Here is a 26,418-nt window from a genome sequence, read left to right on the forward strand (position 1 = left end):
AAAAAAAAAAAAAAAAAAAAAAAAAAAAAAAAAAAAAAACGAGGAGCAGCAGGAAGCCGATGGGGGTGGGACGCGGGCGGCGCAGCCCCGGCCGGGCGCCGCGCGAGCCGGCTCGATGTGGCGGGAGGCGATGCGGCGCCGCCGCTACCTGCGGGACCGCGCCGAGGCGGCGGCGGCGGCGGCGGGCGGCGGCGACGGGCTGCAGCGGTCCCGGGACTGGCTCTATGAGTCCTACTACTGCATGAGCCAGCAGCACCCGCTCATCGTCTTCCTGCTGCTCATCGTCATGGGCGCCTGCCTCGCCCTACTCGCCGTCTTCTTCGCGCTCCGGCTGGTGAGTGGCCTCCCCGCGGGACCTGCCCCGCGCCTACCCGGTCCCGACACCACAGGGACCCAGCCCGGCGAGCCGCGTCTTGCCGGGGGCGGCCCCTCGGCCCGCGGCTCCCGGCCTTCCCTGCCCGCCCGCGGCCGGCCCGGCTCGCCTGGGCTGCGGGCGAGAGAAAAGTTTCCCTGGAAGGTTCTGCCCAAAATAAAGTTGCCGGGGTGCTCCCCAGGTGGACGGCCGGGGCGTCTGCGTGCCCCGGCCCCGCGCACCCGCTGGCCGAGCCCGCCGCGCCGTCCTCCCGGCGCCGCTACCCGCAGCATCTGCCCCGGGAGCGCCCAGCGGGCTGCTTCTCGAGGCCCCTGCACGGCCCGGAGCGGGCGGTTTAGTTTAGATGGCTCGGTAACTCTCCGGAGCCTGCCTTCGGAAAGTGGTTAATGGCGAGGGAAATGGGAAAAAAAAAAAAAAAAAGGATATTATTATACACCTTCGCCTTGCAACCCGTGTGTCTTTCTTGCCATAGACAGAAGGAGATGGGGTGTTGACCTGTTGTGAGTCCCCATCTGTAGGTAGCAAGCGCTGACGGACCCCTGATTTCCCGTTTCCAGAGAGGTAGTTAGTCGTGTTTACTGTTTTGTGCGGGCTATTAAAGTGGCTTTCATCACTGGGAGCCTAATGCAGCTCAACAGCTGGTGCCAGTTTTGCCAATTGATATTTTTCGAGCAGGAATCCTTGGCTCGCTCCCTTGAGCAGAGAGGGAAAATCTGTAGATGGCGGTAAACTTCCTGTTACCGATGGTTCTGGTTGTGCGGTGCAAACTTTTGCACTGCCTGTGATGATGATTCTGTATGCGCAGCCTGTGCCAGGCGTCGCTTCTCCAGTGAGGTATTTTTGGTCATCTGTTGATCTGGGGATGTCTCTACGGATTGATATTTTTTAAGCTTAGACTATAAGCATGCACCTATAGTCGTGTCCACTGAGCAAAGAAGTGGTTGTTGGGTTGTGTTTCACGGAGTCTGGCAAATAGCTGTCCTTCGTGTTCGGCAGTTTGTTTCTGATGTCCTGAGCCAGATGGTGCTCAATTATTATGCATGGGAAAACTTGTTATCATCATAGTGTTCTTTAAAAAGTAAAAAGTTTTTTTTGCCCCCACACTACTCAAGAAGTGCTGTCTTCGGATGGCGTTCAGTGAGAATACAGAGTAGAAGGTAGGAGATGAGGATGCCACAGACCCCGAACTGGTTCTTACACGTGGTTTATAGGCTTTACCTATAAAGTAGAGAGACCCCTGGATCCCGTTTTCTGGGTGTGAGTTCAAGGCAGTCCTCACACCCTTGTAATTAGCCTCGAATGCTCCCTGGAATGGCATCTTGACCTCCACCACTTTTAAGACTGGAAACTCGGTCTCTAAAAGCATCTCCTTTTCATTTCTGTGCTTGCAGGGAAGAAAACATGTCAGTTTTCCCCTGGAAATCTGTTCTCCCAGGACATTGCTGCTTGTGATTCTGTTGAATCTGTAATTCAAACCCTTCTGGCTTGTTCTCTTCCACATGGAAAAGGAGGAGCAGGTGACGGCCTATTTATAGCACCATTAATATATTTAAAGACAAGGGCGAAGTTCGCATCTCCCCAGACACACACCACTTTGTTTTCTGTGATATAGATCTCTAACTTCTTCAGCTGTGCTGATGGCGACGTTCTCGAAGAGGTCTGTCTGGGGCTCCGAGTACTCCAGCCAGAGCACCCTTCTCTGAGTTGTTTCGAGCTTTAGATTTGTCTTTCTTTATACAATTCTTTTATGTTCCGCTTCACGTGGTGCCAAGTGCTAGTGGTATCCTTGTAAAAGTTTATCGAGACCTCTTTACTTTTCCTTGAGAAATCAGCCTTTCCCACACTGTCCTGGAATCCAGCTAGACAGTTTCAAGCACGGGGGAGGCACTCACCGAGGCGTGGCTGTAGCTCAGGATGATGGCCAGAGGCAACAGAATGGACTCTTACTTGCTGTACCTGGTCCACAGACTGACCGCTGGGTCAATCTTTTGAGATGAAGAGCTATGCAGAAATGTTCCAGAATCGGGGAGTATGACTGGGGCTGGTGTAGAGTCTCCCTTCAGGTGGGACCTGGGACTGCAGGGCCCAGTGGGAGGTTGAGAACCCTTGGAAGCAATGGGCACTTTCCTCGGATACTGGATGTTGGGAAGGACTGGGACAGTTCTGAGCTCTGGACAGCTCATTTCTCTCTTGCTTTTAGTAATATCATAAACAGCAGTTCTACTGTCCAAAAAATACTCTCCATTCACACAGTCAAAGATGGAGTATTGAAAGACGGGATGGTGTGCACAGGTAGAACTATGTTCTCACTGAGTGGGGTGAGTTCATGTCTCAGACCGACCAGAGCTGGGCTACCTCTGGAAGATGGAAAGAGTCGCTTGGGGCCGGGCCAGGATTCCACCTTCGAGCACTTTACTAGAATAGCTGGGCTCTGATGTAATTCAGGAGCTCGGCGGATCTATTTTTGCTGCCTGAAATCTTGGACAGATTTCTTCTTTCCCATGAATCTGCCTGATTTTGGTTTCTAATAGACTTCCACCAGTTCTTATAGTAGAAAAGGTCTGGCAATCTTCTTAACGCTCATCCGTCCTCTCCTAGAACATTTGGATCACAAAATGGTCTCGGCATCGTCCAAGTACATAGTGATGTTCTGCTGTATGTAATTGCCTTTGTATGAAGTGCTTTGATATAGCTGTTCAAAAAGAAAGCAGTAAGTTTTGTCTTGACTTAATGTCTCCCTAACTGACATTATTCACAAACCCATTTCCCTTCATTTCTACTTAGGATGAGTCCATGAATCTGTATCAGTTAGTCTTGAAGTTAAAGTAGCTCTTGAAGTATTTTTATTATAGTATCAAAATAAATTCTGAATTGAAACTTCATCTCGCTTAAGTGTTTTCTACATAAAAAGCTATTAAGTAGGTTTTTTTTTTAAAGCTATTCGATAGCTTTAACCCCATATTTGTCAGGAAATATCTAGACATGAAATAAATAGGACACCTGATAGGATGTCTTGAATTTTAACATTTTGTTTAATAATATGAAAAATATTTTCTGTTGCTTTTCATGGATATTTTAATGATAGTACAGGGCATGATGGGCAAAAAAGACTGGACACCTGGCATCATAAACTTGGAACTAATGAGACCAGACTTTAAGTTCTAAGTCTTATGAGGTCACTTCATTTTTCAGGACTGATTCTCATTACTAAGTGCATGGAAACCATCCATCAGAATTAAATCCTGTCTCATTTATTATGTCCAAAATCAGCATGCTTTTCTCAAAATTAGCCTGCCATTGTTAGGAAGTTGACATGAATTTTTCAGTTTATCAAAATACAAGCTGCCTCCAACCAGATTTGTTTTAGGTAAAATTTATGATTAGAAATAGTTAATATTTCAACTGGAATGGAAAACTTTTACTCTCATAAATTTTAAATAGTCAGATATTGCAATAAAATAGATTTTTTTTGCTTGAGTATGATATTGAAATCTATAGAAACATATACACTTTGATTAAATATGTAAATGCATGATTTGAACTGAGAATATGATCTCCTTTCTTGCTTTTAAGTGATTTGGTGAGGTAGGTCTTTCAAACGGTAACCGTAAGTGCTTGTCATTCCAAATCGATTTTCCAGCATTGGGTGTTTTTTCTAGGAACAGATATATCAGTGTTTCTTTTAGCTATACATGGAAAAAGAATTTTAATCCTTCCAAAACAGACAAACCCAGTCATTGTACAGAGAAATCGGTTTTATCATTCCAGACAATATTTCAGCGCCCCCAGTGGGTGGAAGGACATCAGTAGGGACAAACTCAATCCTTCACCCTTTTCTTGGAGAAGGCAGCTGAATGTTCTGGGATCCTCCTTGAGAGGAGCAGGAAATTCTGTGCATACTTCCTCTAGTCTCATAATTCTGGGGATGCATGGGAAGTAGTACCTGTTCTTAGGAATGGGAATAGAGGTAGCTAAAGATACACCTTCTTGCGGATTTCTGTGCATGCAGGAAAATCTTAGGTGGCAGGTGTTTGTAATTGCAACCAGTAATTCACAAGTCATTTTAGTTATGATTTAACTGTTGTTTAAACAAAAGATAAGGGAAAAACTGTAATTTTCTGCAGGAAAGGTGGTTGCCATTTCGAGGGCTAACAAGAAAGGCTCTGGAAGCCTCCTTGGGATATGAAAATGCATAATTAAATATCTGCACCGTACCTAGTCTTCTCCCTTTAAAAAGGAAGAGAGGGTAATGGTTGAGAGCGTCTGTCTCCATTGACCCTTTGGCTTTGTCCCTTTCCCTCTCTGTGATCTTTGGCAAATTGTTTAACTCTCTGTGCCTCCGTTTCCTTGTGCGTAAAATAGAATGGTACCTGCCTTCTTAGGCGATGGTCCAAATCAGTCCATGTGAAGCACTTAGAGTTATGCCTGGCGCGGAACGTACCCCCAGGAGCTGCTGTCCCTAGCGGGTCTTTTGTTGTTGCACTTTTATCATTGCTGTGAAGGAACATGTCACACAGCCTTCAAGCTGGGAGGGCGTTCATTCTAGATGAGGACACCGAGACCCAGAGAAGTGAGGTCCTTTCTTCAAGGTCTCCCAGGTGCAGTGCTCTGGCCGGATGTAGGGCGCTTGGGTTTTCACTGGGAGCTGTACTGGGCATGGGTGCAGATCTGGAATTCCCAGCCCCCGTCCTGGCATGATAGCAGTTTCCCTGTTGGGAGTTCATCCTGATGTGAATGTCCTCAACCATCATTCTGTGTGATGGCGTTACCCGTCACTGCTTTTCTCCTTTCACGTTAAAACAAATCTTGGTAGAGATGCTTCCTGACGATGAGCTCAGTGAGGTGGGTGTCATTTATTTTCATTATGCCGAATATTCCCAGCGTCTTTCCCATTAAGTGGAGGATTTGTCTGTGGCCATGCTTTTGTTGTCTGAGAAGTCACTGGCATAAATCCTGTGGTGCGTAAAATCATTCCCGATTGATGGATGTGTGAAATCTATGGATTCTTCCTGATATTTTTAAGTTACTCTATTTGAGAGGTAATAATACTGTTAGCGCTGATCTGTTACTCTGTTAAAGGTGTTTGATGGCGGGATTAATCACTTTGATATGTTTGATCAGTAATGGCTAGTGGTAGAGTTTACACTGGGTGTCTGTGAATGATCTGCTCATCCTTTCTAGAACTTGATATCGGCATCAGCAGGCACCGTTCATTGGACTTCCCTCCCTCTCCTTCACTGCCATTTACCGGGCGCCTCCTGGGGCCAGCTCTGGGACTGGTGTCCCCCTGGGTTGCACTCCAGCCGGAAGTGGCTCATTTCTGATGCACTGATGTCATCCTTCCATTCCTGTTTCCCTCCCCAGGATAACCTGTGAGCCTGGATGCCAGGAGCTGAGAGCACCTGCCTCTGACCCCCTCCAGCTCCACAGTGTCCCCGTGACGGCCCTCCCCTAGAGACCTCTTCCTCCCTGAGTGCTTACTCAGCTTCTCTGTCTTGAGCTTCAACAGTCTCGCCTTTGCTGCATGTTCCCACCCATGTGGGTTTCTGTCTCTGACGCCCACAAGTGCTAGATCGCTGTGACATCATCTCACCACCGCTTTACCGTCGTCTGACGTCCAGAATAGTCTTGTGAGCTTGACTTCTCTCCTCCACTAGCTGTTAGTTCTTTCCGGGCAGACCCCCAGAGCACCCCCATCTTAACGAGGCACTAGCTGTGGCCGAGGTGCGTGGCGAGTGGATGTGTAATTTATGGGGTGGGTCCGGTTTCCTTCGCAGCTGCTGTTGCCATCGTGCAGCCTACGGGTTCCCAGCGCAAAACTCTGCCGATGGACCTGGATTGGGGTCTGTTCTGGTGCGTAATGTGTGTTCCTCACAGATTGATTTACCTGCTGCAGGCTCAGATGCTTTATCCAGAAGATAGTACGGGGAGCACAGGCAGGCTTGGGAGCTCTGGGGGCGTTGAGAAGGTTGGGTCCTTTGAACATTTAGCACAGTGCCAGGCGCACATGCACCCAAAGCCAGTGTAGGTCACCGTGGTCAGTATCTTTGTACCACAGATGGTTTTCCTTGTTGAGGTCTCCTTAGATGTAGTTCTTGCTGAAAACCACACGAAGACTAGGATTTTTAAATCTGGGTATGAAGGAGCACGGCATGTGTTTCTAACAATGTGAGAAATATTGTGCATAAACTTTGAATTACTAACCGTAGATGGAGAAGCATAGTTTAATTAAAAGTCCCAATTTGACACAAGTTTTTTTGTTTTTAATTTTTTAGTGCTCAAATTCATGCCACGTTGACCTATTGCCCTCATGTTTCTCAATTTTGTTAGCTTTGGGTAATGGTATATAAAATTACCAAGAGTAATTAGATATTTACAATGTGATTTCTTGGTTTTAAACCAGGAAATTGACACACCCTTAGGAATTCTGGCTTGCAACCACCAGTTGCATTTAGGAGGAGAGAAAAGGATTGTTGGGTCAGCTCAGGTGTTTTGTATTTTGACTAAATTGGGGGGTGGATAATGTTGCTTCTCTGCCCTCTTTGTATAAGGATATGATTTAAAAAAATCACAAGGAAGGGAAAGAGGAGACATTCTGAAAAAAACTTCATGAGTCTAGCCGTTGCTGGCAGCACTGTAAATAATTTTTTTTTTTGTTCCTACCTTTTACTTGGGCTTACACTTCTGACCCTAGAAGCCACTCAGGTGAGAGAGTGACGGAAGCAGTAATGGGAACCATCACCTGAGAAACCATTGTGAGCAAATGCCAACTAGTTTTCTGACTTTGCCCAGGTCTCTGGAACAATGGTAAGGTCCAAGATAGAATTAGAATATGGACCTAGGTTGATGCTCTTATGGTTACATAAGGCCCCTTGTATCTTAAAATTGAACCACATCACTTTTAAAAAACTTGGTGCTAGAAATGGGAATTGTCAATTATTAACACAATTAAAACATATTGGATGAATAATTTATTGTATTTGAAACATACAGACATAGAGTACAATAGCTTCTTTTTAGAACAGTGAAAGTCCTCGGATTTCTCAAGACAGTCATTGCCTGAGAGAATCCTATGAATGAATCAAATCTCTGTGGTCACCACCTGCAGGAGGTTGCTGGTGGGGGAGGTCGTGGATCAGCGCTTTTGGGACGGGGCGTTGACTGCAGAAGTCTCCTACCCATTCCCGTAATGTCGTTTACCACCCCGCAGATGTGGTGATGTTAGGACACTGCAGCTACAAAAAGCTGGAGCTCCAAGGCTCTGCCTCTTATTCCTCCGCTCCCAACCCCGCAAGATCGAATTATCCTTGTGTGTGTTTTAAATGTCTGTATTATTATTTTGTACAGCTGTATAAAAAATAAGGAGCACAGTAAGATTTCAAGCTGCTAACGATCTGCGGACATTATAAAGGAAACATTTCAGACTAGTTCACTACTAGAACCAATAATGATGTTACATATTCAGAGAATAAAGGAATCAGGTGAATACTAACGAAAGAGGTAAGAGTTTCAGAGGTTTGGTGGATCAGATGTCTAATCCTTTCCCGTAATCGGCTTGCAGTGAAGTCAAACATACAACAGCCACGTTCATCAGAATGGAACATTAGGTACACAGAACGGGATTTGACCAATTTGATTGTTCTTTGATTTTTTTATTTTTTAGATTTTATTAATTTATTTGACAGACAGATCACAAGTAGGCAGAGAGAGAGAGAGAGGAGGAAGCAGGCTCCCCATTCAGCAGAGAGCCCGATGTGGGGCTCGATCCCAGGACCCTGGGATCATGACCCGAGCTGAAGGCAGAGGCTTTAACCCACTGAGCCACCCAGGCGCCCCTGTTCTTTGATTTTTAAGCAGGATTCTCATCAGTCTCTCTCTGGATTCCTTATTTATTTATGTTAAAATAAACACCCATGAACCCAGTCCAAACTAAAATATGTCCAGTAACATAGTTTAGCACGTATGTCGCCTCCTGTCCTGTTCCCTTGCCTGCCTCAGAAGCAACCTTCATATTGTACTTTTTGTCGTCATTCTGTTGGGGTTTTTTGTTCATTTTATCATATACATACATGCATATGTACATACAAATACATATTATCTATGTTATATATATTACTGTATGTATATGGTGTGAGGTAGTGATGGGATCATTTACATTTTTCTCCTTAAGGTGAATGAATTTTTATTAACTGCATTTAGCTATTTCCCCACATCTGTCATATGTCAAATTTCCATATATGAGTGATTTGTTATGTGTTCTCTCTTTGGTTCCATTGGTTAATTTTTGTTTGTTTTTATCCCCAAGTATTGCATGTACACACACACACATACACAACTCTATAATTACTAAAGCTTTATCACCCGTCTTTAGATTAAGCAGGGCAAGTAACATTCAACTCCCTCAAATGTTTCTTGGTTACTCTTGACCTTTTTTCTTCTCTATAAACTTTATAGTCATCTTTTGTCAACCTCCATAGGAAGAACTCAACTGGGATTTTGTTAGTGTCATATTGAATCTATTGATTCATTGATTAGAATTGATATTTTATGATGCTAAATTTTTCTGCCCATGAACAATGGAGCATCTCCCTATTCATCTGTGTGTTTTAGTGAAGTTTTACAGTTTATATGTCATTCTGCAACTTGCTATCTTATCCTTTTTATAAGTGAAATGTACATTCATGTTTCCTGTGTAGATAATCATATCACCTGAAGTAACGAGAATTTTATTTTCTTTTTCCTAGTACAAAGACCTTAAGTTTCTATTTCTTATATTATCATGTGGGCTAAGAACTCTAGAATTATATTGACAGAATTAGTGATCGTGGGTATCTTTGCCTTCTTCCTAATTTTAAAGAGAGTCTCTTCATAGTTTATTTAGGATAATATTGGTTTTGTAGATCTCCTTTGAGATTTCCTTTTGATACATTTTACACAAAAAGTTTAAATGTGATTGGGTGCTGAATTCACTAAATTGAAGTGATTGTATATGCTTTTTAAGTTGTTTTTTAATCCTTCTATGTAATGAATAATAATTATAGATTTTCTGATATTTAACAATTTTTATGTTCCTGAGGCAAACCGCATTTTCATGACATCTCTTATAAAATTTTGGATGTGATGTGCTAACATTTCGATTAAGGGTTTTGCAAATACATTTTTTTGTGAAGTGAGTTTGGAATATTCCTTCATCAAACTATCATTTTTCAAAAAACATTTTATTTATTTATTTGACAGAGAGAGAGATCACAAGTAGGCAGAGAGGCAGGCAGAGAGAGAGAGGGGGGAAGGTGGCTCCCCGCTGAGCAGAGAGCCCGATGCGAGGCTTGATTCCAGGACCCCGGGATCATGACCCGAGCTGAAGGCAGAGGCTTTAACCCACTGAGCCACCCCAGGCACCCCAAACTATCATTTTTTTAAAAGTTTTGATAGTCTTATAAAATAAATCAGGAAGCATGTCTTCTTTTTCAGTTTTCTGTAAGAGTTTAAAAGTTTTTGGCACATTGGAAAGAGTTGATAGAATTTGCCTGGGCAACTACTTGGGCTTCTTGCTTTCTTTGTAAGAAGATTTAAAAACTTCCATTCAGTATTGTTGATATTAAATGGATTGTTCAGTATTTCTAATTCTATTTCTTGAGTCAGTTTCAATAAGATATTTCTAGGAATTTTTGCTTTTCATCCAAATTGCCAAATTTAATGGTATGCATTGATAATACTGTTCTCATTTACATATATTCTGTCTTTGGTTTTTATTTATAACATTGTTGCTTTCTTTCTTACCTTTCTTAATCTCATCATATGTCTGTTCTGTTTTAACCTTTCCGAGAGCCGTGCCTTGTCCTTGCTGATCCCCCGAAGAAGGACGACACAGGCGACGCTGAGTCTCCAGACAGGCGGTTCCAGGGTCCCTGACCCCAGGGGCTGAGAACTGATTCTTCATTAGACCCAGACTCTTGTCCTGGAAATTGTCCCCTTGTCTGCTGTTTTCTCTGACCTCTGAACCTTCCCTTGTTGATCACGCCCTTGAACCCATCTGGGAATCTTCCCCACTTGGGGACTGAGCAATTGCCTCTGCCCATTGCCTGTCAGAGACAGAGAACCCAGAACTTCCTTGAAGCCTAGAGCAGTTGTAGGGCAGGCTGGTATTTCTTCTGGAAACACACATCTCTCCAGGGGTATTCAGCTTCTCATCTGTGTCATTTCAGGCATCTGCATCCAGGTGTCTGTCAGTGGCCATCGTTGTTCTTTCCAAGACAAACTTGCTAGATTTGCTGTTCCTCTGCCTTCTCAACCCATTTCTCTCCCTTCCACCCCCTTGCCCTTTCTCAGCCGGCACCTGCCCAGACCCTGTTTGAGTGACACACTCTCTGGTCCTCTTTTCCATGTGGCGTTCTGTCTAGTTGAGGGGATTTCCTGGCACCGTACTCTTCACTGGGCTGTACTCTGAGACCCCTCCGTCCGTCCACTTTTCAGCAGTGGGCGTGGTCTCCCCACAAGGCTGAGTTTTAATCATCTCTCCCCCTAGAACACAGGCAGAATCATTTCCCTCTCTCCGCCTCGCAGAACCGTACAGTTCTGGACGGTGTTGCTTCCGCTTCATTCCTCCTTCTAAGCAGGAGGAGGTTTTCCTCCTTTTCTGATCTCGTGTGTGTGCTGTGCTGTGTGAACATGTGTGGCCAACAGCAGCGAACACACACTGGTCACGTTTTGTTCAATGACCTCATCCGGAGTAGCGGTCTACACACATTGGCCAGGGACAAGATCGGACACACCGCCTATTTTTTTCTAATGACGTTTTATTCAATATAGCCTGGTCATCATTTCCATATGATCTGTGGCCGTGTCTCTGGTCCAGCCACAGAGTTAAATGGTGTGACTGAGACCACGCGACCAAAATTAAGACTCAAGTACTGATGACCTAGCTCCTTACAAAGACAGTTCACTGAGCCCTGCTCTAGACTTAGAATTCTGTTAGGGCATCTTTTGCCTTCCAAGAGAAATGAGAAACCCGTGTTGGGCCTTTGCTAACTTGATTGCCATTTTTCAGTCTCTGGTGACAGTGTCCTTGCCTCTCCCGCCGGCTGGCTGCAGTCAAAGCCATCCACATCACGTTTTGTCAGAGTAGCATCCTATGCCATGCACTAATTTTTTTGCTATCAATGAAGATGTTATAGGTTTTGATGGGCTTACAAACTCCAAATTTGGCCCAACACGCTAGAGGATTATTTCTTGTGCACACATCCTGGCCAGGTGGGAGCTTCTGCTCATCTCAGTTCCCCCGGGAGCTGGGGCTGCAGGTGTCCTTCTCAAGACAAGGACTTTTGTTAATCCTTGCGCCACAGAAAGGGACATGCGGTGTGGCCTCACACGGGCATTTCCATAGCCCCGGCCAGGAGGCACACCCGGAATTCTGCTCGTGTTTCATTGGCCAAAGCATGGTTACTTCGAACGTCCAAGGAGGTCAGAAAGCGCTTCCCAGAAGGAACCTGGAAGGAGGAAATAGGGGGTATTTCCGAAGCTCTCTGACCATCCCACCTTCCTTCTGCTTTCTCTGGGCTTCTTTTGTTGTTGTCCTTTGTGTTTGTTTTGTCGTTGTAGCTTCCGAAGGTGGGTATGCAGCGTTCCTTCGCTTCTAGCCCTCTTGTTTCAATGGAAAGCTGGGCGCCCGCCGGGAGCATTAGGAATCAGCAGAGCGGTGCAGGGAGAGCTGAGGACCCAAGCGCCTGCATCCACCCTAGAAGGCCTCCCGGGGGGGGGGCGGTTCCTGAGAGCGGTTACCCTTGTGTGGCACCCACCTGTGTGAGCCCGTAGCCAAATGCCTGGTGAGGGGCCAGGTCTGGGCTGCACACAGACCCCTGGAGAGTCAGGGCAGGCTGAGGTCCCCCAGGCTCTTCCTCGTGTATCTCCGACCATCTGTGACCAGCAGGCTACCCTTCCTGGGGGCTGCTTTGCTTCCACCTTCCACATCTCAGGCGAGCACCTCCTGATGCCAGCGCCCGTCTAGGAGTATCCAGGGAAGGGGGATGCTGGGAAGTAGCTTTAGTCAATTTGACGACAGAACGATCCAACATAGTCAACTGCTTGTGTCCTGGGCACCGTGTACACCACTGTGAACTCTGTTTTACTTCTGGATAGAGAGGGCAGCAGCACGATCACGCTTCCACCTAACGTGATACAACTTTTCTCCGTACAACGGAAAACAGGCCAGCCATCTCCCTAAAACAGGATGTGGAGGGCCACTTTGTCCACTTTAGTGATGTTCGTTTCTAATCTAAGGACTGTGTCCTTTAAACATCCTTTTTCTTCCAGACTCGAGTATAGAAGCTATTCATACAGTACTCGTGCATCTCATGCTATAGCAGAGGGATCAGAAGAAAAATAATTGCATGATATGCACACACACATGCACACACACACACGCACATGCAAATACATTCATACCAGCCCAAGGAAGAAATAGTCACGGCTCCTGCCATGTTCTTCAGCTGATCACAGGGATGTGGCTTGTATTTTAACATCCTCCTGCCCCCATTCTGTATTCCCTTTGCCCTGTGCAAGCACCTTATCTGATCCCATTTCCTTGGCAGGTGGGGTGACGTAAACAGTTGCTTCACCTGGTACTTTGCATATAGACTGTACTTGTTAGGCATGTCCGTGAACTTTTATCACCGGATACGGGAGCAAACGAGAAACCCTACAATCTGCATTCTGTCATCCTCTTGCCTTCCCTGCCCACATCGTGCATGAGCAGCCCAGTTTTTCTTGGTAGTGTCCATCAGTCTCCTGGCCGTACTAAAAGCTCTTCTCTACCCACTGGTTCAGTGACATTAGTCGCTTAGAGTGGCCAGATAGCAATCTCTGTGTCCAATTTAATGGAAACATTATTGAGTTCCCTGGTGGAGGCTGTCCTCCTTTGGCAACTAAGCCCTCAAAACTGGAACAACCTACAATTATAGGATTGAGAATGGGAGTTTATAGGAGTGGACGGCCACTCCTGCTTCCACTCCCCGATTCCTAGACCTGTGTGGATCCTGGCGGTGGCAGAGTCCGTGTCTTGCCTTGGTGGCTGTTTCCAAGCATCTCTTTGGTCCCAGGGGGTATCTCCGAGCCTACCTGGTGTCACCACTAGGCTGGTACCCTCACTGAGTCTTTAGAAACTCATTCTCTCCTTCCATGAAGGAAGCTGCTTTAGGGCAATGAGGAACAGGGTTAGGTCAGTGAATTCCAAGAGCATAAGCTCATCGTCATGCATCATTTGCTGTAAATGAATGTTTCTGTCAGAAGCCATGCTCTGTGAAATACCTTGCGAGTGGAGAGCGCATGGGGAAAGTCCATATATGGTGCTTTGGGTGGAAGCATTACGGACAGGAAAGCAAACCCATGTCCAAAGTAGGTTCAGTTGAAGCGATAATAAATGTCTGCGCCATCCATCAGTTGTAATCGACCCGCCATGGATGGCTGGCTGGTCCTCCAGAGGGTGGCACACTTAAGGGGCTTGGAGTTACAGTGCTTCCATTGTCTTCTTTTGGGTGGCCCCAGTATATTCTGCAGAACCAGGCATCACCCAGACCTGCATTTTTATTTCCTCGGGCAGCAGGTGATAGGGAACTCTGCATGAGGACATAGATGCAGCTTGAGGGGGACAAGGCAGGTGGTGTGGCCGGACCGGTGCCTATGAGTACCGGTGACATTTGCTCCTACAGCTTACTTGTGCCTTCAGAATCTACCTGAGCCCTAGCTCATGCAGCCTCCCTCCGTCTGCTGGTGGGGTGCTGCTGTGCACATCTGCTTCATGGCTGGGGGGTCACCAAACAGTTGCATACACATGAGCAGGTTGGACTGCAGGGAGACTTGGTGATGGTCCATGGTCAGTGTTCAGTCCCTTTTGAGGTTGGTAATGAGTCAGCAACTGTTTCTCAAAAGGAGAGTATCTGTAGAATCACGGGGAATTCTTAGTGAAGGACTGGTTTGGATGGAGAAGCGGGTTCTTTCAGGGAAATCTGTGAAGCCAAACTTGGCTAGTCACCATAGGTGACCAAGATGGAAGAACCCAATGGAGATGTTTCTGGGAAACCAATACTTCTGTATAACTGCTACCGCTGTGCTTCTGTGGCCACGTGTCTGCTGGACCACTGTTCACCGGTGGCTAGAAGTTGGGCAAAGGAGCAGAAGGGTATGAGGCGGGGCAGTGAGGACAAGATGAAGCCTTGCCTGGCCCTCTGTGACTGCCTGTCATCCTATCCAACTTTGAAGACTTTAGGTGAGGACTTGCTTCATTTCCACCTCCTAGATCTGGCAAAGATTCCTCTTCCATTCCTTTTTTTTTTTTTTTCAGTTTAGAGTTGTGTTTTTTGTGTTACAAATATGTGATTATTTTTAATTTATGTTTTTGTTATAAACTGCTAATTTAAAATTGTGATCACGGAACATGGGTCTCTGTGATACCTCTTCTTTAACACTTTTTGCAAGTTTTTATAAATATTCCATGTGCACATGAGATACTGTTTTCCCTAAGGATGAGTGTGGAATTCCTTATTTACCAATAGGTCAAGTTTATTATTATATTCAAATATTTTGCATCTTCTTAATTTTGTTTGTTTTTACTTTTGTTTGCTTGACCTATCAATAGCTGGATGGAGATGATGAAATCTTCTGCTCTTGGTAGATTAATTTACTTCTCCCCCTAGGTCTGTACATTTTTGCTTTATACATTTTGAGGCCATTTTATGAGTTCATAGATGTTTAAAATTATTTTCATTGCCTTGGAATTGAGCATTTTATCATTTTATCTTTACCCTTAAAGTTTTTAGTTTTTACTTAAAGCATATTTCACTTGTCTTTTTAAGCCTAGAAGTTAGACATTCATTATTATAGTTTCAGATAGACAGTGTATATTTGGTTGTGCCAATGTATTTACCATTATATTTGTTCACCACCTTCTTCCATATCATATAGTCCTTTTAGGATTATATAATTTTTTAGAAGTTCTTTTAAAGCAGGTTTATCAATAGTAGATCCTGTTTTAAAAATAATTTTTTTAATGTTTGCATTTTTGCTCTTATTACCAAAAAAAGCACATGTTTTCTTGGTGATATAAGGTTGACTGTTATTTTTCCTTCAATAATCTGTCTTCACTGCCTTGCACTGTTGAAATTTCTGCTCTCATGCGAACTGTTCTTCTTTGTGGGCAGTCCTTTCTTTCTCTTTATCCACTCTTAGGATTTTTTCTTTTATCTCTAATATTTTGCATTTTTACCATCATAGATATATGTTTGTATTTCTTTTTGCTTAACTGGCTGGAGTTGGTTTTTCATTAGTACTAGTGCTAATTAGTACTAGACATCCTCAAGTGATCTGTCTTTAGATATTTTATGTCCTCAAGTCTCTTCATTTTGTAACTTGGGAGCTCTAATCAGACATGTTAATACCTTCTTATTCATCTTATTCTATTCTCTGTGTCTTAGGCTTTTTATAATTTTTATCTCTTACATATTATAAAGGAATATGTATATTCTTTTGTTGCATTGTATATAAACTCTTCGGTTTAATCTTCTAGTTCACCGATTTTCTTTTTAACCATTGCTTTTTTCTGTTTTCTGTCTCCATATTTTTTTCAATGGTTGAGCTTTTATTGACATGATTACATTGATCAGCTTTACAGGTTCCATTTTCTATGTGTTTGTACCTGATCGATTTCTGTTGTATGAGCATCCTTGAAAGTGCGCCCTTTATTCCTTTAAATGTGTCAAATACAGCTGTTTGGTATTCTCTGGCTGTCACTTTCAGTGTCTACAGTCCTTGAGAATCTAAACCATTCGTTATTTCCTTGGACACTCGTTCTTGGTGACTGATCATTTTTGGCGAATTTTGTTTTAAGATGTTGACTGATTTTAATTGCTTGGAATACTGTGGCTCTAAGTGGGAAAGCTTTTGCCAAAGAATAGTTAGCTGCTCTTTCCAAGATAGCTGGGATGTACCCCAGCTGAGGTTTACTCTGGCTCCCTTTGTCCACACTTGCTGTCCTGTAGATCTACACACTGCTGAGGTTCTCAGCTTTGGCATCTCCAGGGCACCTGTTTTCTACAGGGCAAGGCTGGTTCTCACTCCTCCCAGCTGCCCCTGGCTTTTGTGGTCTAGACTTCCTGTCTACATACCCACCCCTGCTGAGGGTTTAGCACTCATATTTTCTGTTTCTCTGTTTTGTTTTTTGTTTTTTATGGGGGTGGGTAGGGAAGTGAGTTGGAGATCTTGTCTACCACTTGTAGAAACTAGCAGTCCCTTTAGGAATATTATTTGGAGTCTAGTTGTAGAAAGGAAAGTTCTTTAAAGTCTGATGCCCCATGGGAACCATTTCTTATGTAAAACACACTTATTTCATGTCTTTATCCATATTCTTAAAATGTGAGTGAGAATGCTGGCCTGTGTAATAGGAACTGAGAATAAGTAAATATGGTCAAGACCATATTTTTAAAATAAACATAAAAATTATAGATATGTGTAAGAAAAACCAGTCTGCACCTGCTTAGAAAGATGTATCTTCCACTATTTGCAACTGCATAAGGGACTTGTTAAGTGCAGACAAAATTATGGCCTCTGGTCTTGTTCCTTTTGCTGGATGTCTTTTGACTGCATTTATGTGGGTCCGTTTTATTCTATTGATCTATTGGTCTGTTCTCCTGCCAGGACCATCCCTGTCTTGATTACTGTAGTTTTATAGCAAAGTTCAAAGTCCAGTAGGGTCAGTCCTCCAAATTTTTTCTTGTTCTTCAATATTGTTTGCTGTTCTGGGTGCTTTGTCTCCCCATGTAAGCTTTAGAATCCATGTGTTGATACCTACAAAATAACTTGCTGGGGTTTTAATTGGGATTGCATTGACTCTACAGACTAATTTGGGAAGAATTTACATCTTGACCATACTGTCTTCCTGTCCATGAGCATGAAGTATCTCTCCATTTATTGAGGTCTTTGATTTATTTTACCACAATTTTATAGAATTATTTAATCAGAATTTTTGCTTATTCCTTTCATACCTCGTGATAAAATGGAGTAGGAATGAAAAATACATTTTCTCTTATATCACACACATACATATATTATATATGAATGAATGAAAATATGTATCTTTAGTCAAATGTTTATCACAGCTAAAAGCTCATTTATTTTTGACCAGTAACAGCCCTTCAAAATAATCTGTGGTGATCAATTATGATTTAGAGTGCAAAATGGGCACCATTCCAATAATGAACGGTCAGACCAGCCTTGGTGAGAAAGTATTGAGATTTGAAGGGAAAAAGGCCATGATGGCCCTCGTGGTAATAATCTCTGTTGTTTTCAGTGCACCTGTATGTACTCAGTGCCCACTAGCCTTGCGGTATCCGTGTTGCTTTTTACCTGAAGAGACAGGCTTAGGGAAGCTCAGTGCTCAGCCTGAGTCTCACGGAAGTAAATGGGGATGGGACCCACCTTCAGTCCGCTGGACTTCAAAGTATTTTTTTAGTAGAAAAGCAGTGTTTTGCAAGAGACTGTCCTTTACCATGTAAATGAAAAGTAGTACTGATTAAAAAAAAAAAAAAAAGAAAAATGCACATAGGAAAGAATGAAAATATAATCTGTTGCTCTATGGAAAAGCCTCTAACAAACCAAAGAGCTGTCACAAAACACATGAAAGCGATGGGTACTTAATAGGCATCGCAATTAGAAACCCTCCAAAATTACTAGAAAATGCATTGAAAAGGAAAGGATAAAATGTTCCAAGGGAACAAGCAAGAGGGACCCGTTATCATTACATAGATGATGCCATGCTCACGATCTCTCTATGAAAAGGCATTTTCATACATTTCATTTAGTTTGCATTGTAAGGTATTTTTTAAAATCATTTTTAAAGGCATTTGAATGCGTTTTAGTAGCAATAAGGGCATTTTTCTACATTTCACTTAGTTTGTGTCATATGGAGAATTTCTTTTTCTATTTAAAGCATGTTTTAAAGGCATTTGAGTACTACTAATAAAGGCATTTTCATATGTTTCATGTAGTTTGTGTTGTATGGTGAAGTTTTGTTTCCACCAAGGGAGGTGGGGGTGGGCTGCATAAACACATTTCATTGAGATTGACAGTGTTTTTAATGTTTTAGTTCATTTTATTTTAAGCTATGTTGTTTGTTTTATGCTACGAATTTTGAAAACTGAAGTAGCTCCGAAGACAACAGCCACGGGGTGTGCCTCTGTGGCTTTGTCCGTGGTCCTGTCTGCTGGGAATGGACCAGGGCAGGGAAGGGAGCCTGCAGTGCAGGCACGGCGGGCCTTCCTGCATTTCATTTACTTCCCCTGGTCGGGGGAGACGCATGATGCCAGCAGCAAGACTGGGAAGGAATGTGGCTTGTAAGCGTATACACTCTTTAATGAATACTCTACTGTTTTTTTTCCTTGATGCCCTATAAAAGATGCTATTTTGTGGAGAAGTCCTTATTAAAACTTGTTTGGAGTTTGAGTTCCAAAGGCAAAAGCAGACTCAGCTGCTGGCAGCCCTCTTTCGGGAAGAGCAGGATTCTCCTGTGGGCTCGGGTTGGGCAGGGTCGGGGCTGGCAGCCTTGGGAGCAGCAGCGGGCCGGCCGGCCGACACCCCGGGCCAGCTGGGAGCCTGGCTTGCCCCCTGAGGCTGGGGTATGCGGATGAAGCGAGAGGTCCTCCACCGTGTAGGGTCTGGCTCCTCCGGCCTCACATCTGCCCCCGGGACACCACACCGGCCCCTGGGGATTGTGGCGTGTGACTTAGGAGCTGTGGAAGTCCCTTTCCTCCCTCAAGATGGACGCAGAATTATAGTTTACAACTGTGTTAGCATCAACATGTGTGTGCCCTTTGACCTTAAGAGCTTATATTTTTTGGTTTTGAATTTAAAAGACATTAAAACACGTTTGTGGACCCTTAGAAGTACTAGGGGACCCAGACGCTGTGTCTGCTGTGCTGCATGGGGAAGTCACCCTCAGCCCAGACAAGGCACTTCTCGGCGATGGGGACCCCGAAATTAAAAAAAAAAAACGTATATGTGATAGAGACTCCAGTATTTAAGACCCAAAATGGTATCAGGTGTATCTGTCCTGGAGCCAGCATGATGGCACCTTGTCCCGTCTTTGTCTTGCTTCCAGTTAGAGCCGCTCTGAGACAAGGGCAGGGAGAGGCCAGGCAGTGCCGCTTCCCGCCGCTTTCCGATCCTTTCCCTGTCTTCACGTGCTAAGTTTCACTTCACCGTCATGTCTGTTTTCACATCATTTTCAGTCTCTCTGGAGACACGAGGGCCAATGAAGTCGATGATTGCTTCTCCCCGGACGGGGTTGATGGAGTAAGTGACCGGTCGTGCAGGACAGCGGCCGTCCCGGCGACCTAGGGGCAAGCTCTGTGTCCACAGTTCAGTCCATTAGGGGCGGTTTAACATTAAGTGGGATTTCCCGGCTCCGTGCCTGTGGCAGGTGGTGGCGATCTCAGGTTGGGTGTCCCCAGAGGACATGCGGTCACGATCCTGAGCCCATTTATTTGTGGGGTTGCAGCGTGGGGAGCTCTCGCCCCTGCGGCACTGCTGAGACCCTTTGCCCTCATTGCGGTGAGGCCGAGGGTGTGGGTGCAACTCGGCATCTAATCACGGGCAAAGACTGCCGTGGCGGGGGAGTGAGAACTCCCCATTGGCTCCTCCTGTCTCCCGCCAGTTCTGGAAACGCACATGCCTTCGGCCCCTTGGTCTCGCTCGCCGTCTGCTACGGGGACCCCAGCCGTCCCCCCCGCCCCACTCCCCAGCTTCACCAGCTCTGGCGACTCATTTCCGTTCTTGGGGTTTCTTTTTCCTCACCTGTGGAATAGCGCAGACACCATGCCCCACATGGGGGTGTTGTAAGTACATGACGTGGTTGTGTGTCGCTCTGTGTTGCGGTCACCGTGGTGGTTGTCTCTTCCCCAGGCGTCTGGTAGCGCATGTGATGGTGGCGGAGAATGGGAAGCGTGGTCAGCTGAGCCCTGCCGGCGGGCTCAGGGCCCTTTCCTTGCCTCAGTGTTAATCTAGAGTCTGGGAGCTATTTGGCGGATCTGCTGTGCCTCCCCGTGTCCCTGGGGCTAGGGGTTTGGTATCGGGTGAGGCCGGAGCTGGCGCTGCTGATGGGGTGGCGTGAGCCCCGTACCTGTGGGCACAGGGGAAGAGCTCGCCGGGCTCTGGGATTTGGAAGAAGCGCCCCACAAGTCCCGGATCTCACCATCTCTGCTCTTCTGAAGCCCCCCCGGAAGTTCTTAGGGTTCTGCCCATCTGGGTTCTTGGATTGAGGTGCGTCGGTAGCTCCCCATGTTCGGATGAGGGATAGAGACCTTCGGTGGGTTCCAGCCCACAGGGAGTGCTGTGCGTGGCCACCTCCTGGGAGTGCTTTGCCAAAGCAAGAGCCTGGATCCATGCCATGGTAATGCAGGGAAGCACCACGTCTGCCACACTGAGCGGACATTGCATAGAATGGAAATAGTGTTCCTTTTGTGCGTGTGTGGCTAGAAAGGAATAGAGGGAGAAGGAGCCTTACTGTACAGAAGTGGACCTCAGAAAATGCGTCAGGGGCGAATGCTGCACGCTCATTTTCTTTTTGCCACTGGAGCACCGGCGAAGTGGGGAGGTCTGCCAGCAAAACGGCATATTCTTCCAAGTGTTTCCTGCTCTCTTGTGCCTATGCTTAGTACTTTCTGACCCTTTTCTCTTAACCTGTGATCCCGTTAAAACATTAATTGTCATGCATTAAAATAAAAGCTCATCACTTGAGAGACTCAGACCGTTATTTAGATTTTTAAATAAAACATTTCAAACCCATTTGGAAGCCTTAATTTTCTAAGGCGAGGGCATTTCTGGTCCTCTGATTCAGGCAGTGAAGTTGCTGGTCTTATTTTTACCCTGATAGTAAATATTCTTACACTCACTTTTGAATAAAATCCATTTCTCCATTTATCAGGGAAAATCTAAATTTGACGGTGTTGCTGTTTTACATAATTTAAATATATAATACTGGGTTATTTCTATAGAGAAACATAATGATTTAATGGGAAATTTAAATTCAGACGTTCAGACCCTTCTACTTCTGGAATAATTTTTACAGCTCGATCTACTGGACATTGATTCATGTTGAAGACATTTGAGGACATGAACCGTGGGTATCACGTGTTGCTAAAATTGTGCCTTTGCAATATTTTCCTTCCCCTTAGGAAGTTGAAGACCACGTGGCATTTTTAATAACGGTCCCGACAGCCCTGGCGATTTTCTTCGCGATCTTCATCCTCGTCTGCATCGAGTCCGTGTTTCAGAAGCTGCTCCGTCTTTTCTCTCTGGTGATCTGGCTGTGCCTCGTGGCCATGGGGTACCTGTTCATGTGCTTTGCAGGCACCGTCTCTCCCTGGGACCAGGTATGGTGTTAAAATGCTGTTTGTGCTACCTTTATGTGCTTTGATTGATGACATACTTGGTTCTGCAAACCTGACCCTCAACTGGCAACAGGAGACCTGTGGCCGAGAGGAAGGTCTTTTGAATTAGCCACGTTAGGGTGGCTTCATGGCCGAAGTCACTCCACACCCGCTTGGCCTTCTCAGACCCGCCAGCAGTGAGGGTGCGGGCCCGGGTGTCCCCTTGCCACTTGGTTGAGATGATCAGGTCCGGGTGTGCTCCTCGTGCCGCACTTGACTGCGCGGTCTCCTGGCTTCTGAGTCTCTGTTACTCTGGGGCCCCCTGGGATCGGAGCCGTACCTGTTACTGTCAGACATGGGTTTCGCCTTGGACTCTTTGTCCCGTACCAGATCTTCCTCCTTCCACACAGACTTGTGTGACACTGACTTTATCAGCCTGATTTCGTCACGTCAGTAGGATGGTTTCACGCACCTGCTGGAAACCCATGGTTCTTCATGGCGACCCCGGGAGGTTCTTGGTTCGGGAAATCGCTACACCTGGAGGCTGTTAGCGCTTTAGGACTCCCCACCGCGTGCTGCCACGTGCGTGCACGCGCCCGACTGCCTGAGGAAGCCCTGGTTGTCTCCGGGGCAGGGCTGGGCTGCAGGCAGGGTATACAAGCTGCCAGCTTGGAGCTCGTAATCAAAGCCACGGGGGTCTGCAGCCATCCAGGAAGAGAGTGCATTGGGCGGTGAGTGGGCTGTCACAGAGTTGGTGGGGACATCAGAGTGAGGGGTGAGTAGGAAAGGAACAGGGGCCAGAAGTGGGTAGAGGAGAAAGCATTAGGAGACCAAGACCAGTAGGGAGAATTCCTACTGCAGAGGAGAGGAGAGATTCAAGAGGGCAGCGGACAGAACGGCTCAAGTGCCAGGGCCACGGGAGAGCGCCACCGCTCCGCCGTAGTTGGAGAGAGCCCCGGGGGAGGTTTCCAGCAGGTTCTGTTAGGAAGCATGACAGGGTTCTGCCTCGTTGCCTCAGCCAAGCCATCATCCCGTTTTGGCCTCAGTTTCTCTTGCAAAGGGAGAGGCTTAGACTAAGTCAACTCTGCTTGGTCTCTCTGGCTCTGAAGGATACTGTTGTGGACACAAGAGATGATGGTGCTGCTGTCGCTTTCTGCTGCTTCTCTGGTTAGGGTGTTTCCCAGGCTAGTGTCCCCATCACTGACCCCTTCAGGGCCCTGGTAGGGCTGGGTATGCACCCCAGGCTCCCAGCAGCTTCCCGGCCCCACCTCCCCTCTGTCTGCTCGCCGTGCTCTGGCCTCACACATGGGACAGAAACGGGGCACCGGCCAACAGTGGGACCCACCCAGGGGCCTGGGTATGCACCAACGCCACCTCCTTTAACTGTATAACTTTATGAGAGGCCTTACCATCTGGAAGGGAAGGATCCTCTGTTTGTTCTTCTGTTTTCCTTTTGTTCCGAATTCTCTGAGTGTGCTTTTCCATATGAATTACAGAATCAGCTCATCATGTCCAGTGAAAACTCCTGTTGAAATCTGGAGTTTTATATTACTATATTATATAACATATGTAATATATTATAATACATTTGTAATATGTATTATATTTATAATATAAATTATAATTGTATAATATATACAGTTATATAATATGTTAATAATATGGGATTTCTTAGTTTTTGCTTTGAATGATATGAAGTGTCTAGAAAATAATAAAAGCGTACTATAAAAAACACTCAGAGATTTGCTATCGTATTGAGACTGTCCATGGAATGATGTGGTATGTCTGTCCAATAAGTATGGTTTTCTTTTATGTCTGAACACTTTTTTTTTTCCTGCATAAAATCAGTAGTCATCTTACTTGGACTTGTTCTTAAATATCTAACATTTTTTTTTTGTTGTTTTATAAAAGGGATTTTTTTTCTAATTATCTTTTCTATTTGGTCAATGTTGATGCATAGGAATACTGTTGTTTTTATGATAATCTGTATTCAGCAATCTCAGGGAATTCTTACTAGCTCTGTTAGTCAATCTGAGGGTCTCAGTTTATCTATATAGACACTGTTATCATCTTAAGATAATTTTAAGATAATTTTTTTTTCCCTTTCAAGTCCTTGAGTCACTCCATTTGCATGCATTATATTTTCTAATTGTATCCCCCAGGACTTGTAATGCAGAATCGTAGTTTCCAACTGGAGCATCTGTAACTTCACCTGTAATGTTTCCCCTGTTTTTAATATTACAATTTTAATAGAACCAATCAGTCAGGATAAGGACCTCCGACGGGTCTGGAAGGTTCTCCTCCCACGTGTTCTGTGGCTCCCGTGTGACCCTGTAGACCTTGTCAGAGCAGCCTTCCCCGACCTCCTGGTGCCCACCACCTGGCGACACCCCTCACCCTACTGCAGGTGTTCCATCGCACGTGTGATGAGTGACTGTCCCCCTCTTCTAGGATGGAAACGTCCCAGGGGTGGTGTGCCTGTCTTGGCCCTTCCTGTCTTCGAGCGCTCTGCCAAGAGCGGGCTCGCTCCGTGTTTTCATTAATGTGCGGCTATAGTTCTTCTCCAGATTTGTTGTTGGATTTTCTTCTTTTTTTGTTTTTGGGTGCAATTGTTCTGCTTTTTTACCTTTTGGTTTTTTGACCCTCATTTGGTTTTACTGCTGCTGTCCACCTGCTTTTAAAAAAAATCTCTTGGAGTATCTTACCTCTGTTTCCTCAGTGATCGGTCTCTCCCAGGCACCCAGTTTGCAGGTTAAATGTCTCAGGGTTGGTTATTCTTGTGTGCTTGGATGTTCTTGTTTCCAAGCTCCTGCTGAGTCGGGACGGTCTCACCTCCTCCTCCCTACGTAATCCTCCGCTCTCCCCCCCCGCCCCCCCGCTGGCCCTGGGCTCTGGATGCCTTCCTTGTGCCTCCCGGGCGCTGGGCAGAGTTAGCTTATATGTGGAGCCTGGGTCCTGCCGGCATTGCCCAGCTCGCGGCCTGGAGCACAGCCATGTCTGGTCCAAGCTCGGGAAAGGCCCCAGCCAGGTCCGGGGGTCGCAGCTCTCTTTTGGCCACTATGCCTAAGCTGGGGGCTTGGTCATGTGTCTCCCTCTCACACGCCTTGCCAGAAGAGGGACACTCGGGCCATGCCTTCTCTGGGGTTTGAAATCCTGCCTCAAACGTTCAGTGCAGTGATTTAAAATGAAATTATTTGGTCCCGTTACCCAAAGCCTCGCCTCTGTCAGTACCAGCACTGCCGATGTTGGCCCCTCAGGGAGCACTAGCCTTCATGGAGCACGGAGGGAGGTGCACTGTGCTGGAGGAGGAGGAGTGCTCAAGGAGTGGATGGCTCCCACGGGCAGGGGTGAGTTCACCATCCTGCCTCGAGGAGGTGCGGGAGTGAGCCTGCATAGACGGAAGACACAGTCCCCACGGGGCCATTCCCTGCTGACCCCCGCCGCCCTGGGGTTTGCTGACTTGGAGGGACTCCCGGAACTCAGGGCAGGCTGTTGTGGTTGTGGTTCGTGTCAAGGAACGAGGACAGGCCGACATCAGCCAAGGGAAGCGTCCAGGAAAACTACCACGTCTGGAGCTTCATGTCCTCTGCCTGTGGAGTCATGGACAGCACTGCCCTCGGCTGCTCAGTGTCCCATGAAACACCGAGTATCACCCACCGGGGCATCCGGGCTGAACCTCTGTATTCGGGGGTTTCGCTGGGGCTCGGTCTCCTCCAGCCAGCAGGGCTGACTTCAGCCTCCAGCCTGGCGCTGCGTCCGAGAGCTCCAGCCCGCAGCCCTCCTAGAGACACCCCTGACCCTGCGTGGCCCCGAGGACTCCCCTGCCCGGATCACCTGTAGACCCTGCTGGCCCAAGCCCGCGGGCCACGGAGACCTTCCAGGGCTGGAGAGATGCTGGAGCCCAGGGCAAAGGGTGAGCCTCTCTCTGGGTGAGATGTGCGCTTCTCCGCCCAGATGATCCAAACATAGAGCCTCGTCATCAGAGTCTCCAGGGTCGAGCTCAGAATACCCCTGGCTCACATGCACGTTGTGAGGACGGGCCCAGACCCTGCCCTGTGTGCCTTCCTGCCAGACCCTCACCGATCCCCAGATGGCTCCCTGAGGGGGGCACTGTCACACCCCTGCTTTATAAGAAACAAAGACACAGGGTGACAAGGACCTTGCTCACAGCTGAGCGGCTGGCGCACTGGGGAGCACCTTACCTGACGCCAGAGGCCTCCCTCCCGGGACACAGGGCTCCTCTGCTGGGAGCCATGTCACGTCTAGACAGGACGGTAGCCCACGTCTAGAAACAAACCCAATCGTCCCACCTGCTGGGGCCATCCTCCTGTCATCAGTGGGGAGCAGCCTGGGCGGTTGCTGGACGTCCTGCTGCAGAGAGCAGGGCAGCTCCCACCAGAAAACCTCCTCCAGCCCCCATGTCAGGGGTGCCAGGTCTGAGACACCCTGGCGTGGTCCAGGGTCATGCCTCAGTGATGCCTTTTAGCCAACCTGAGGAGGAGGAGTCGTGCCACGGGTTGTCTGTCCTGATCAGGCACGAGGACTGATTGGGCAGCATCCAGCCTGAGGAGGTCCGGGCGGGCAGAAGGGTGGTGGGCCCCCAGGAGGGTCAGTGGCGCGATGTGGTCAGAGGTG

General features: G+C 46.5%; 1 protein-coding gene across 1 annotated transcript in view; it reads left to right on the top strand.

The window, feature by feature from the left end:
• The first annotated feature begins 115 nt into the window (after positions 1-115).
• LOC111153427 (adenylate cyclase 2) overlaps positions 116-26,418 on the top strand; it is a 406,431-nt gene continuing 380,128 nt past the window's right edge. The window contains exons 1-2 of the mRNA XM_022512437.1: positions 116-334; positions 21,589-21,786. Coding sequence (XP_022368145.1) covers positions 116-334; positions 21,589-21,786 — 417 coding nt within the window. The remainder of the gene's footprint in view (positions 335-21,588; positions 21,787-26,418) is intronic.

The sequence above is a fragment of the Enhydra lutris genome, unplaced genomic scaffold (assembly GCF_002288905.1).
Source record: "Enhydra lutris kenyoni isolate GAN:26980312 unplaced genomic scaffold, ASM228890v2 scaffoldscaffold32, whole genome shotgun sequence".
Lineage (NCBI taxonomy): Eukaryota > Metazoa > Chordata > Mammalia > Carnivora > Mustelidae > Enhydra > Enhydra lutris.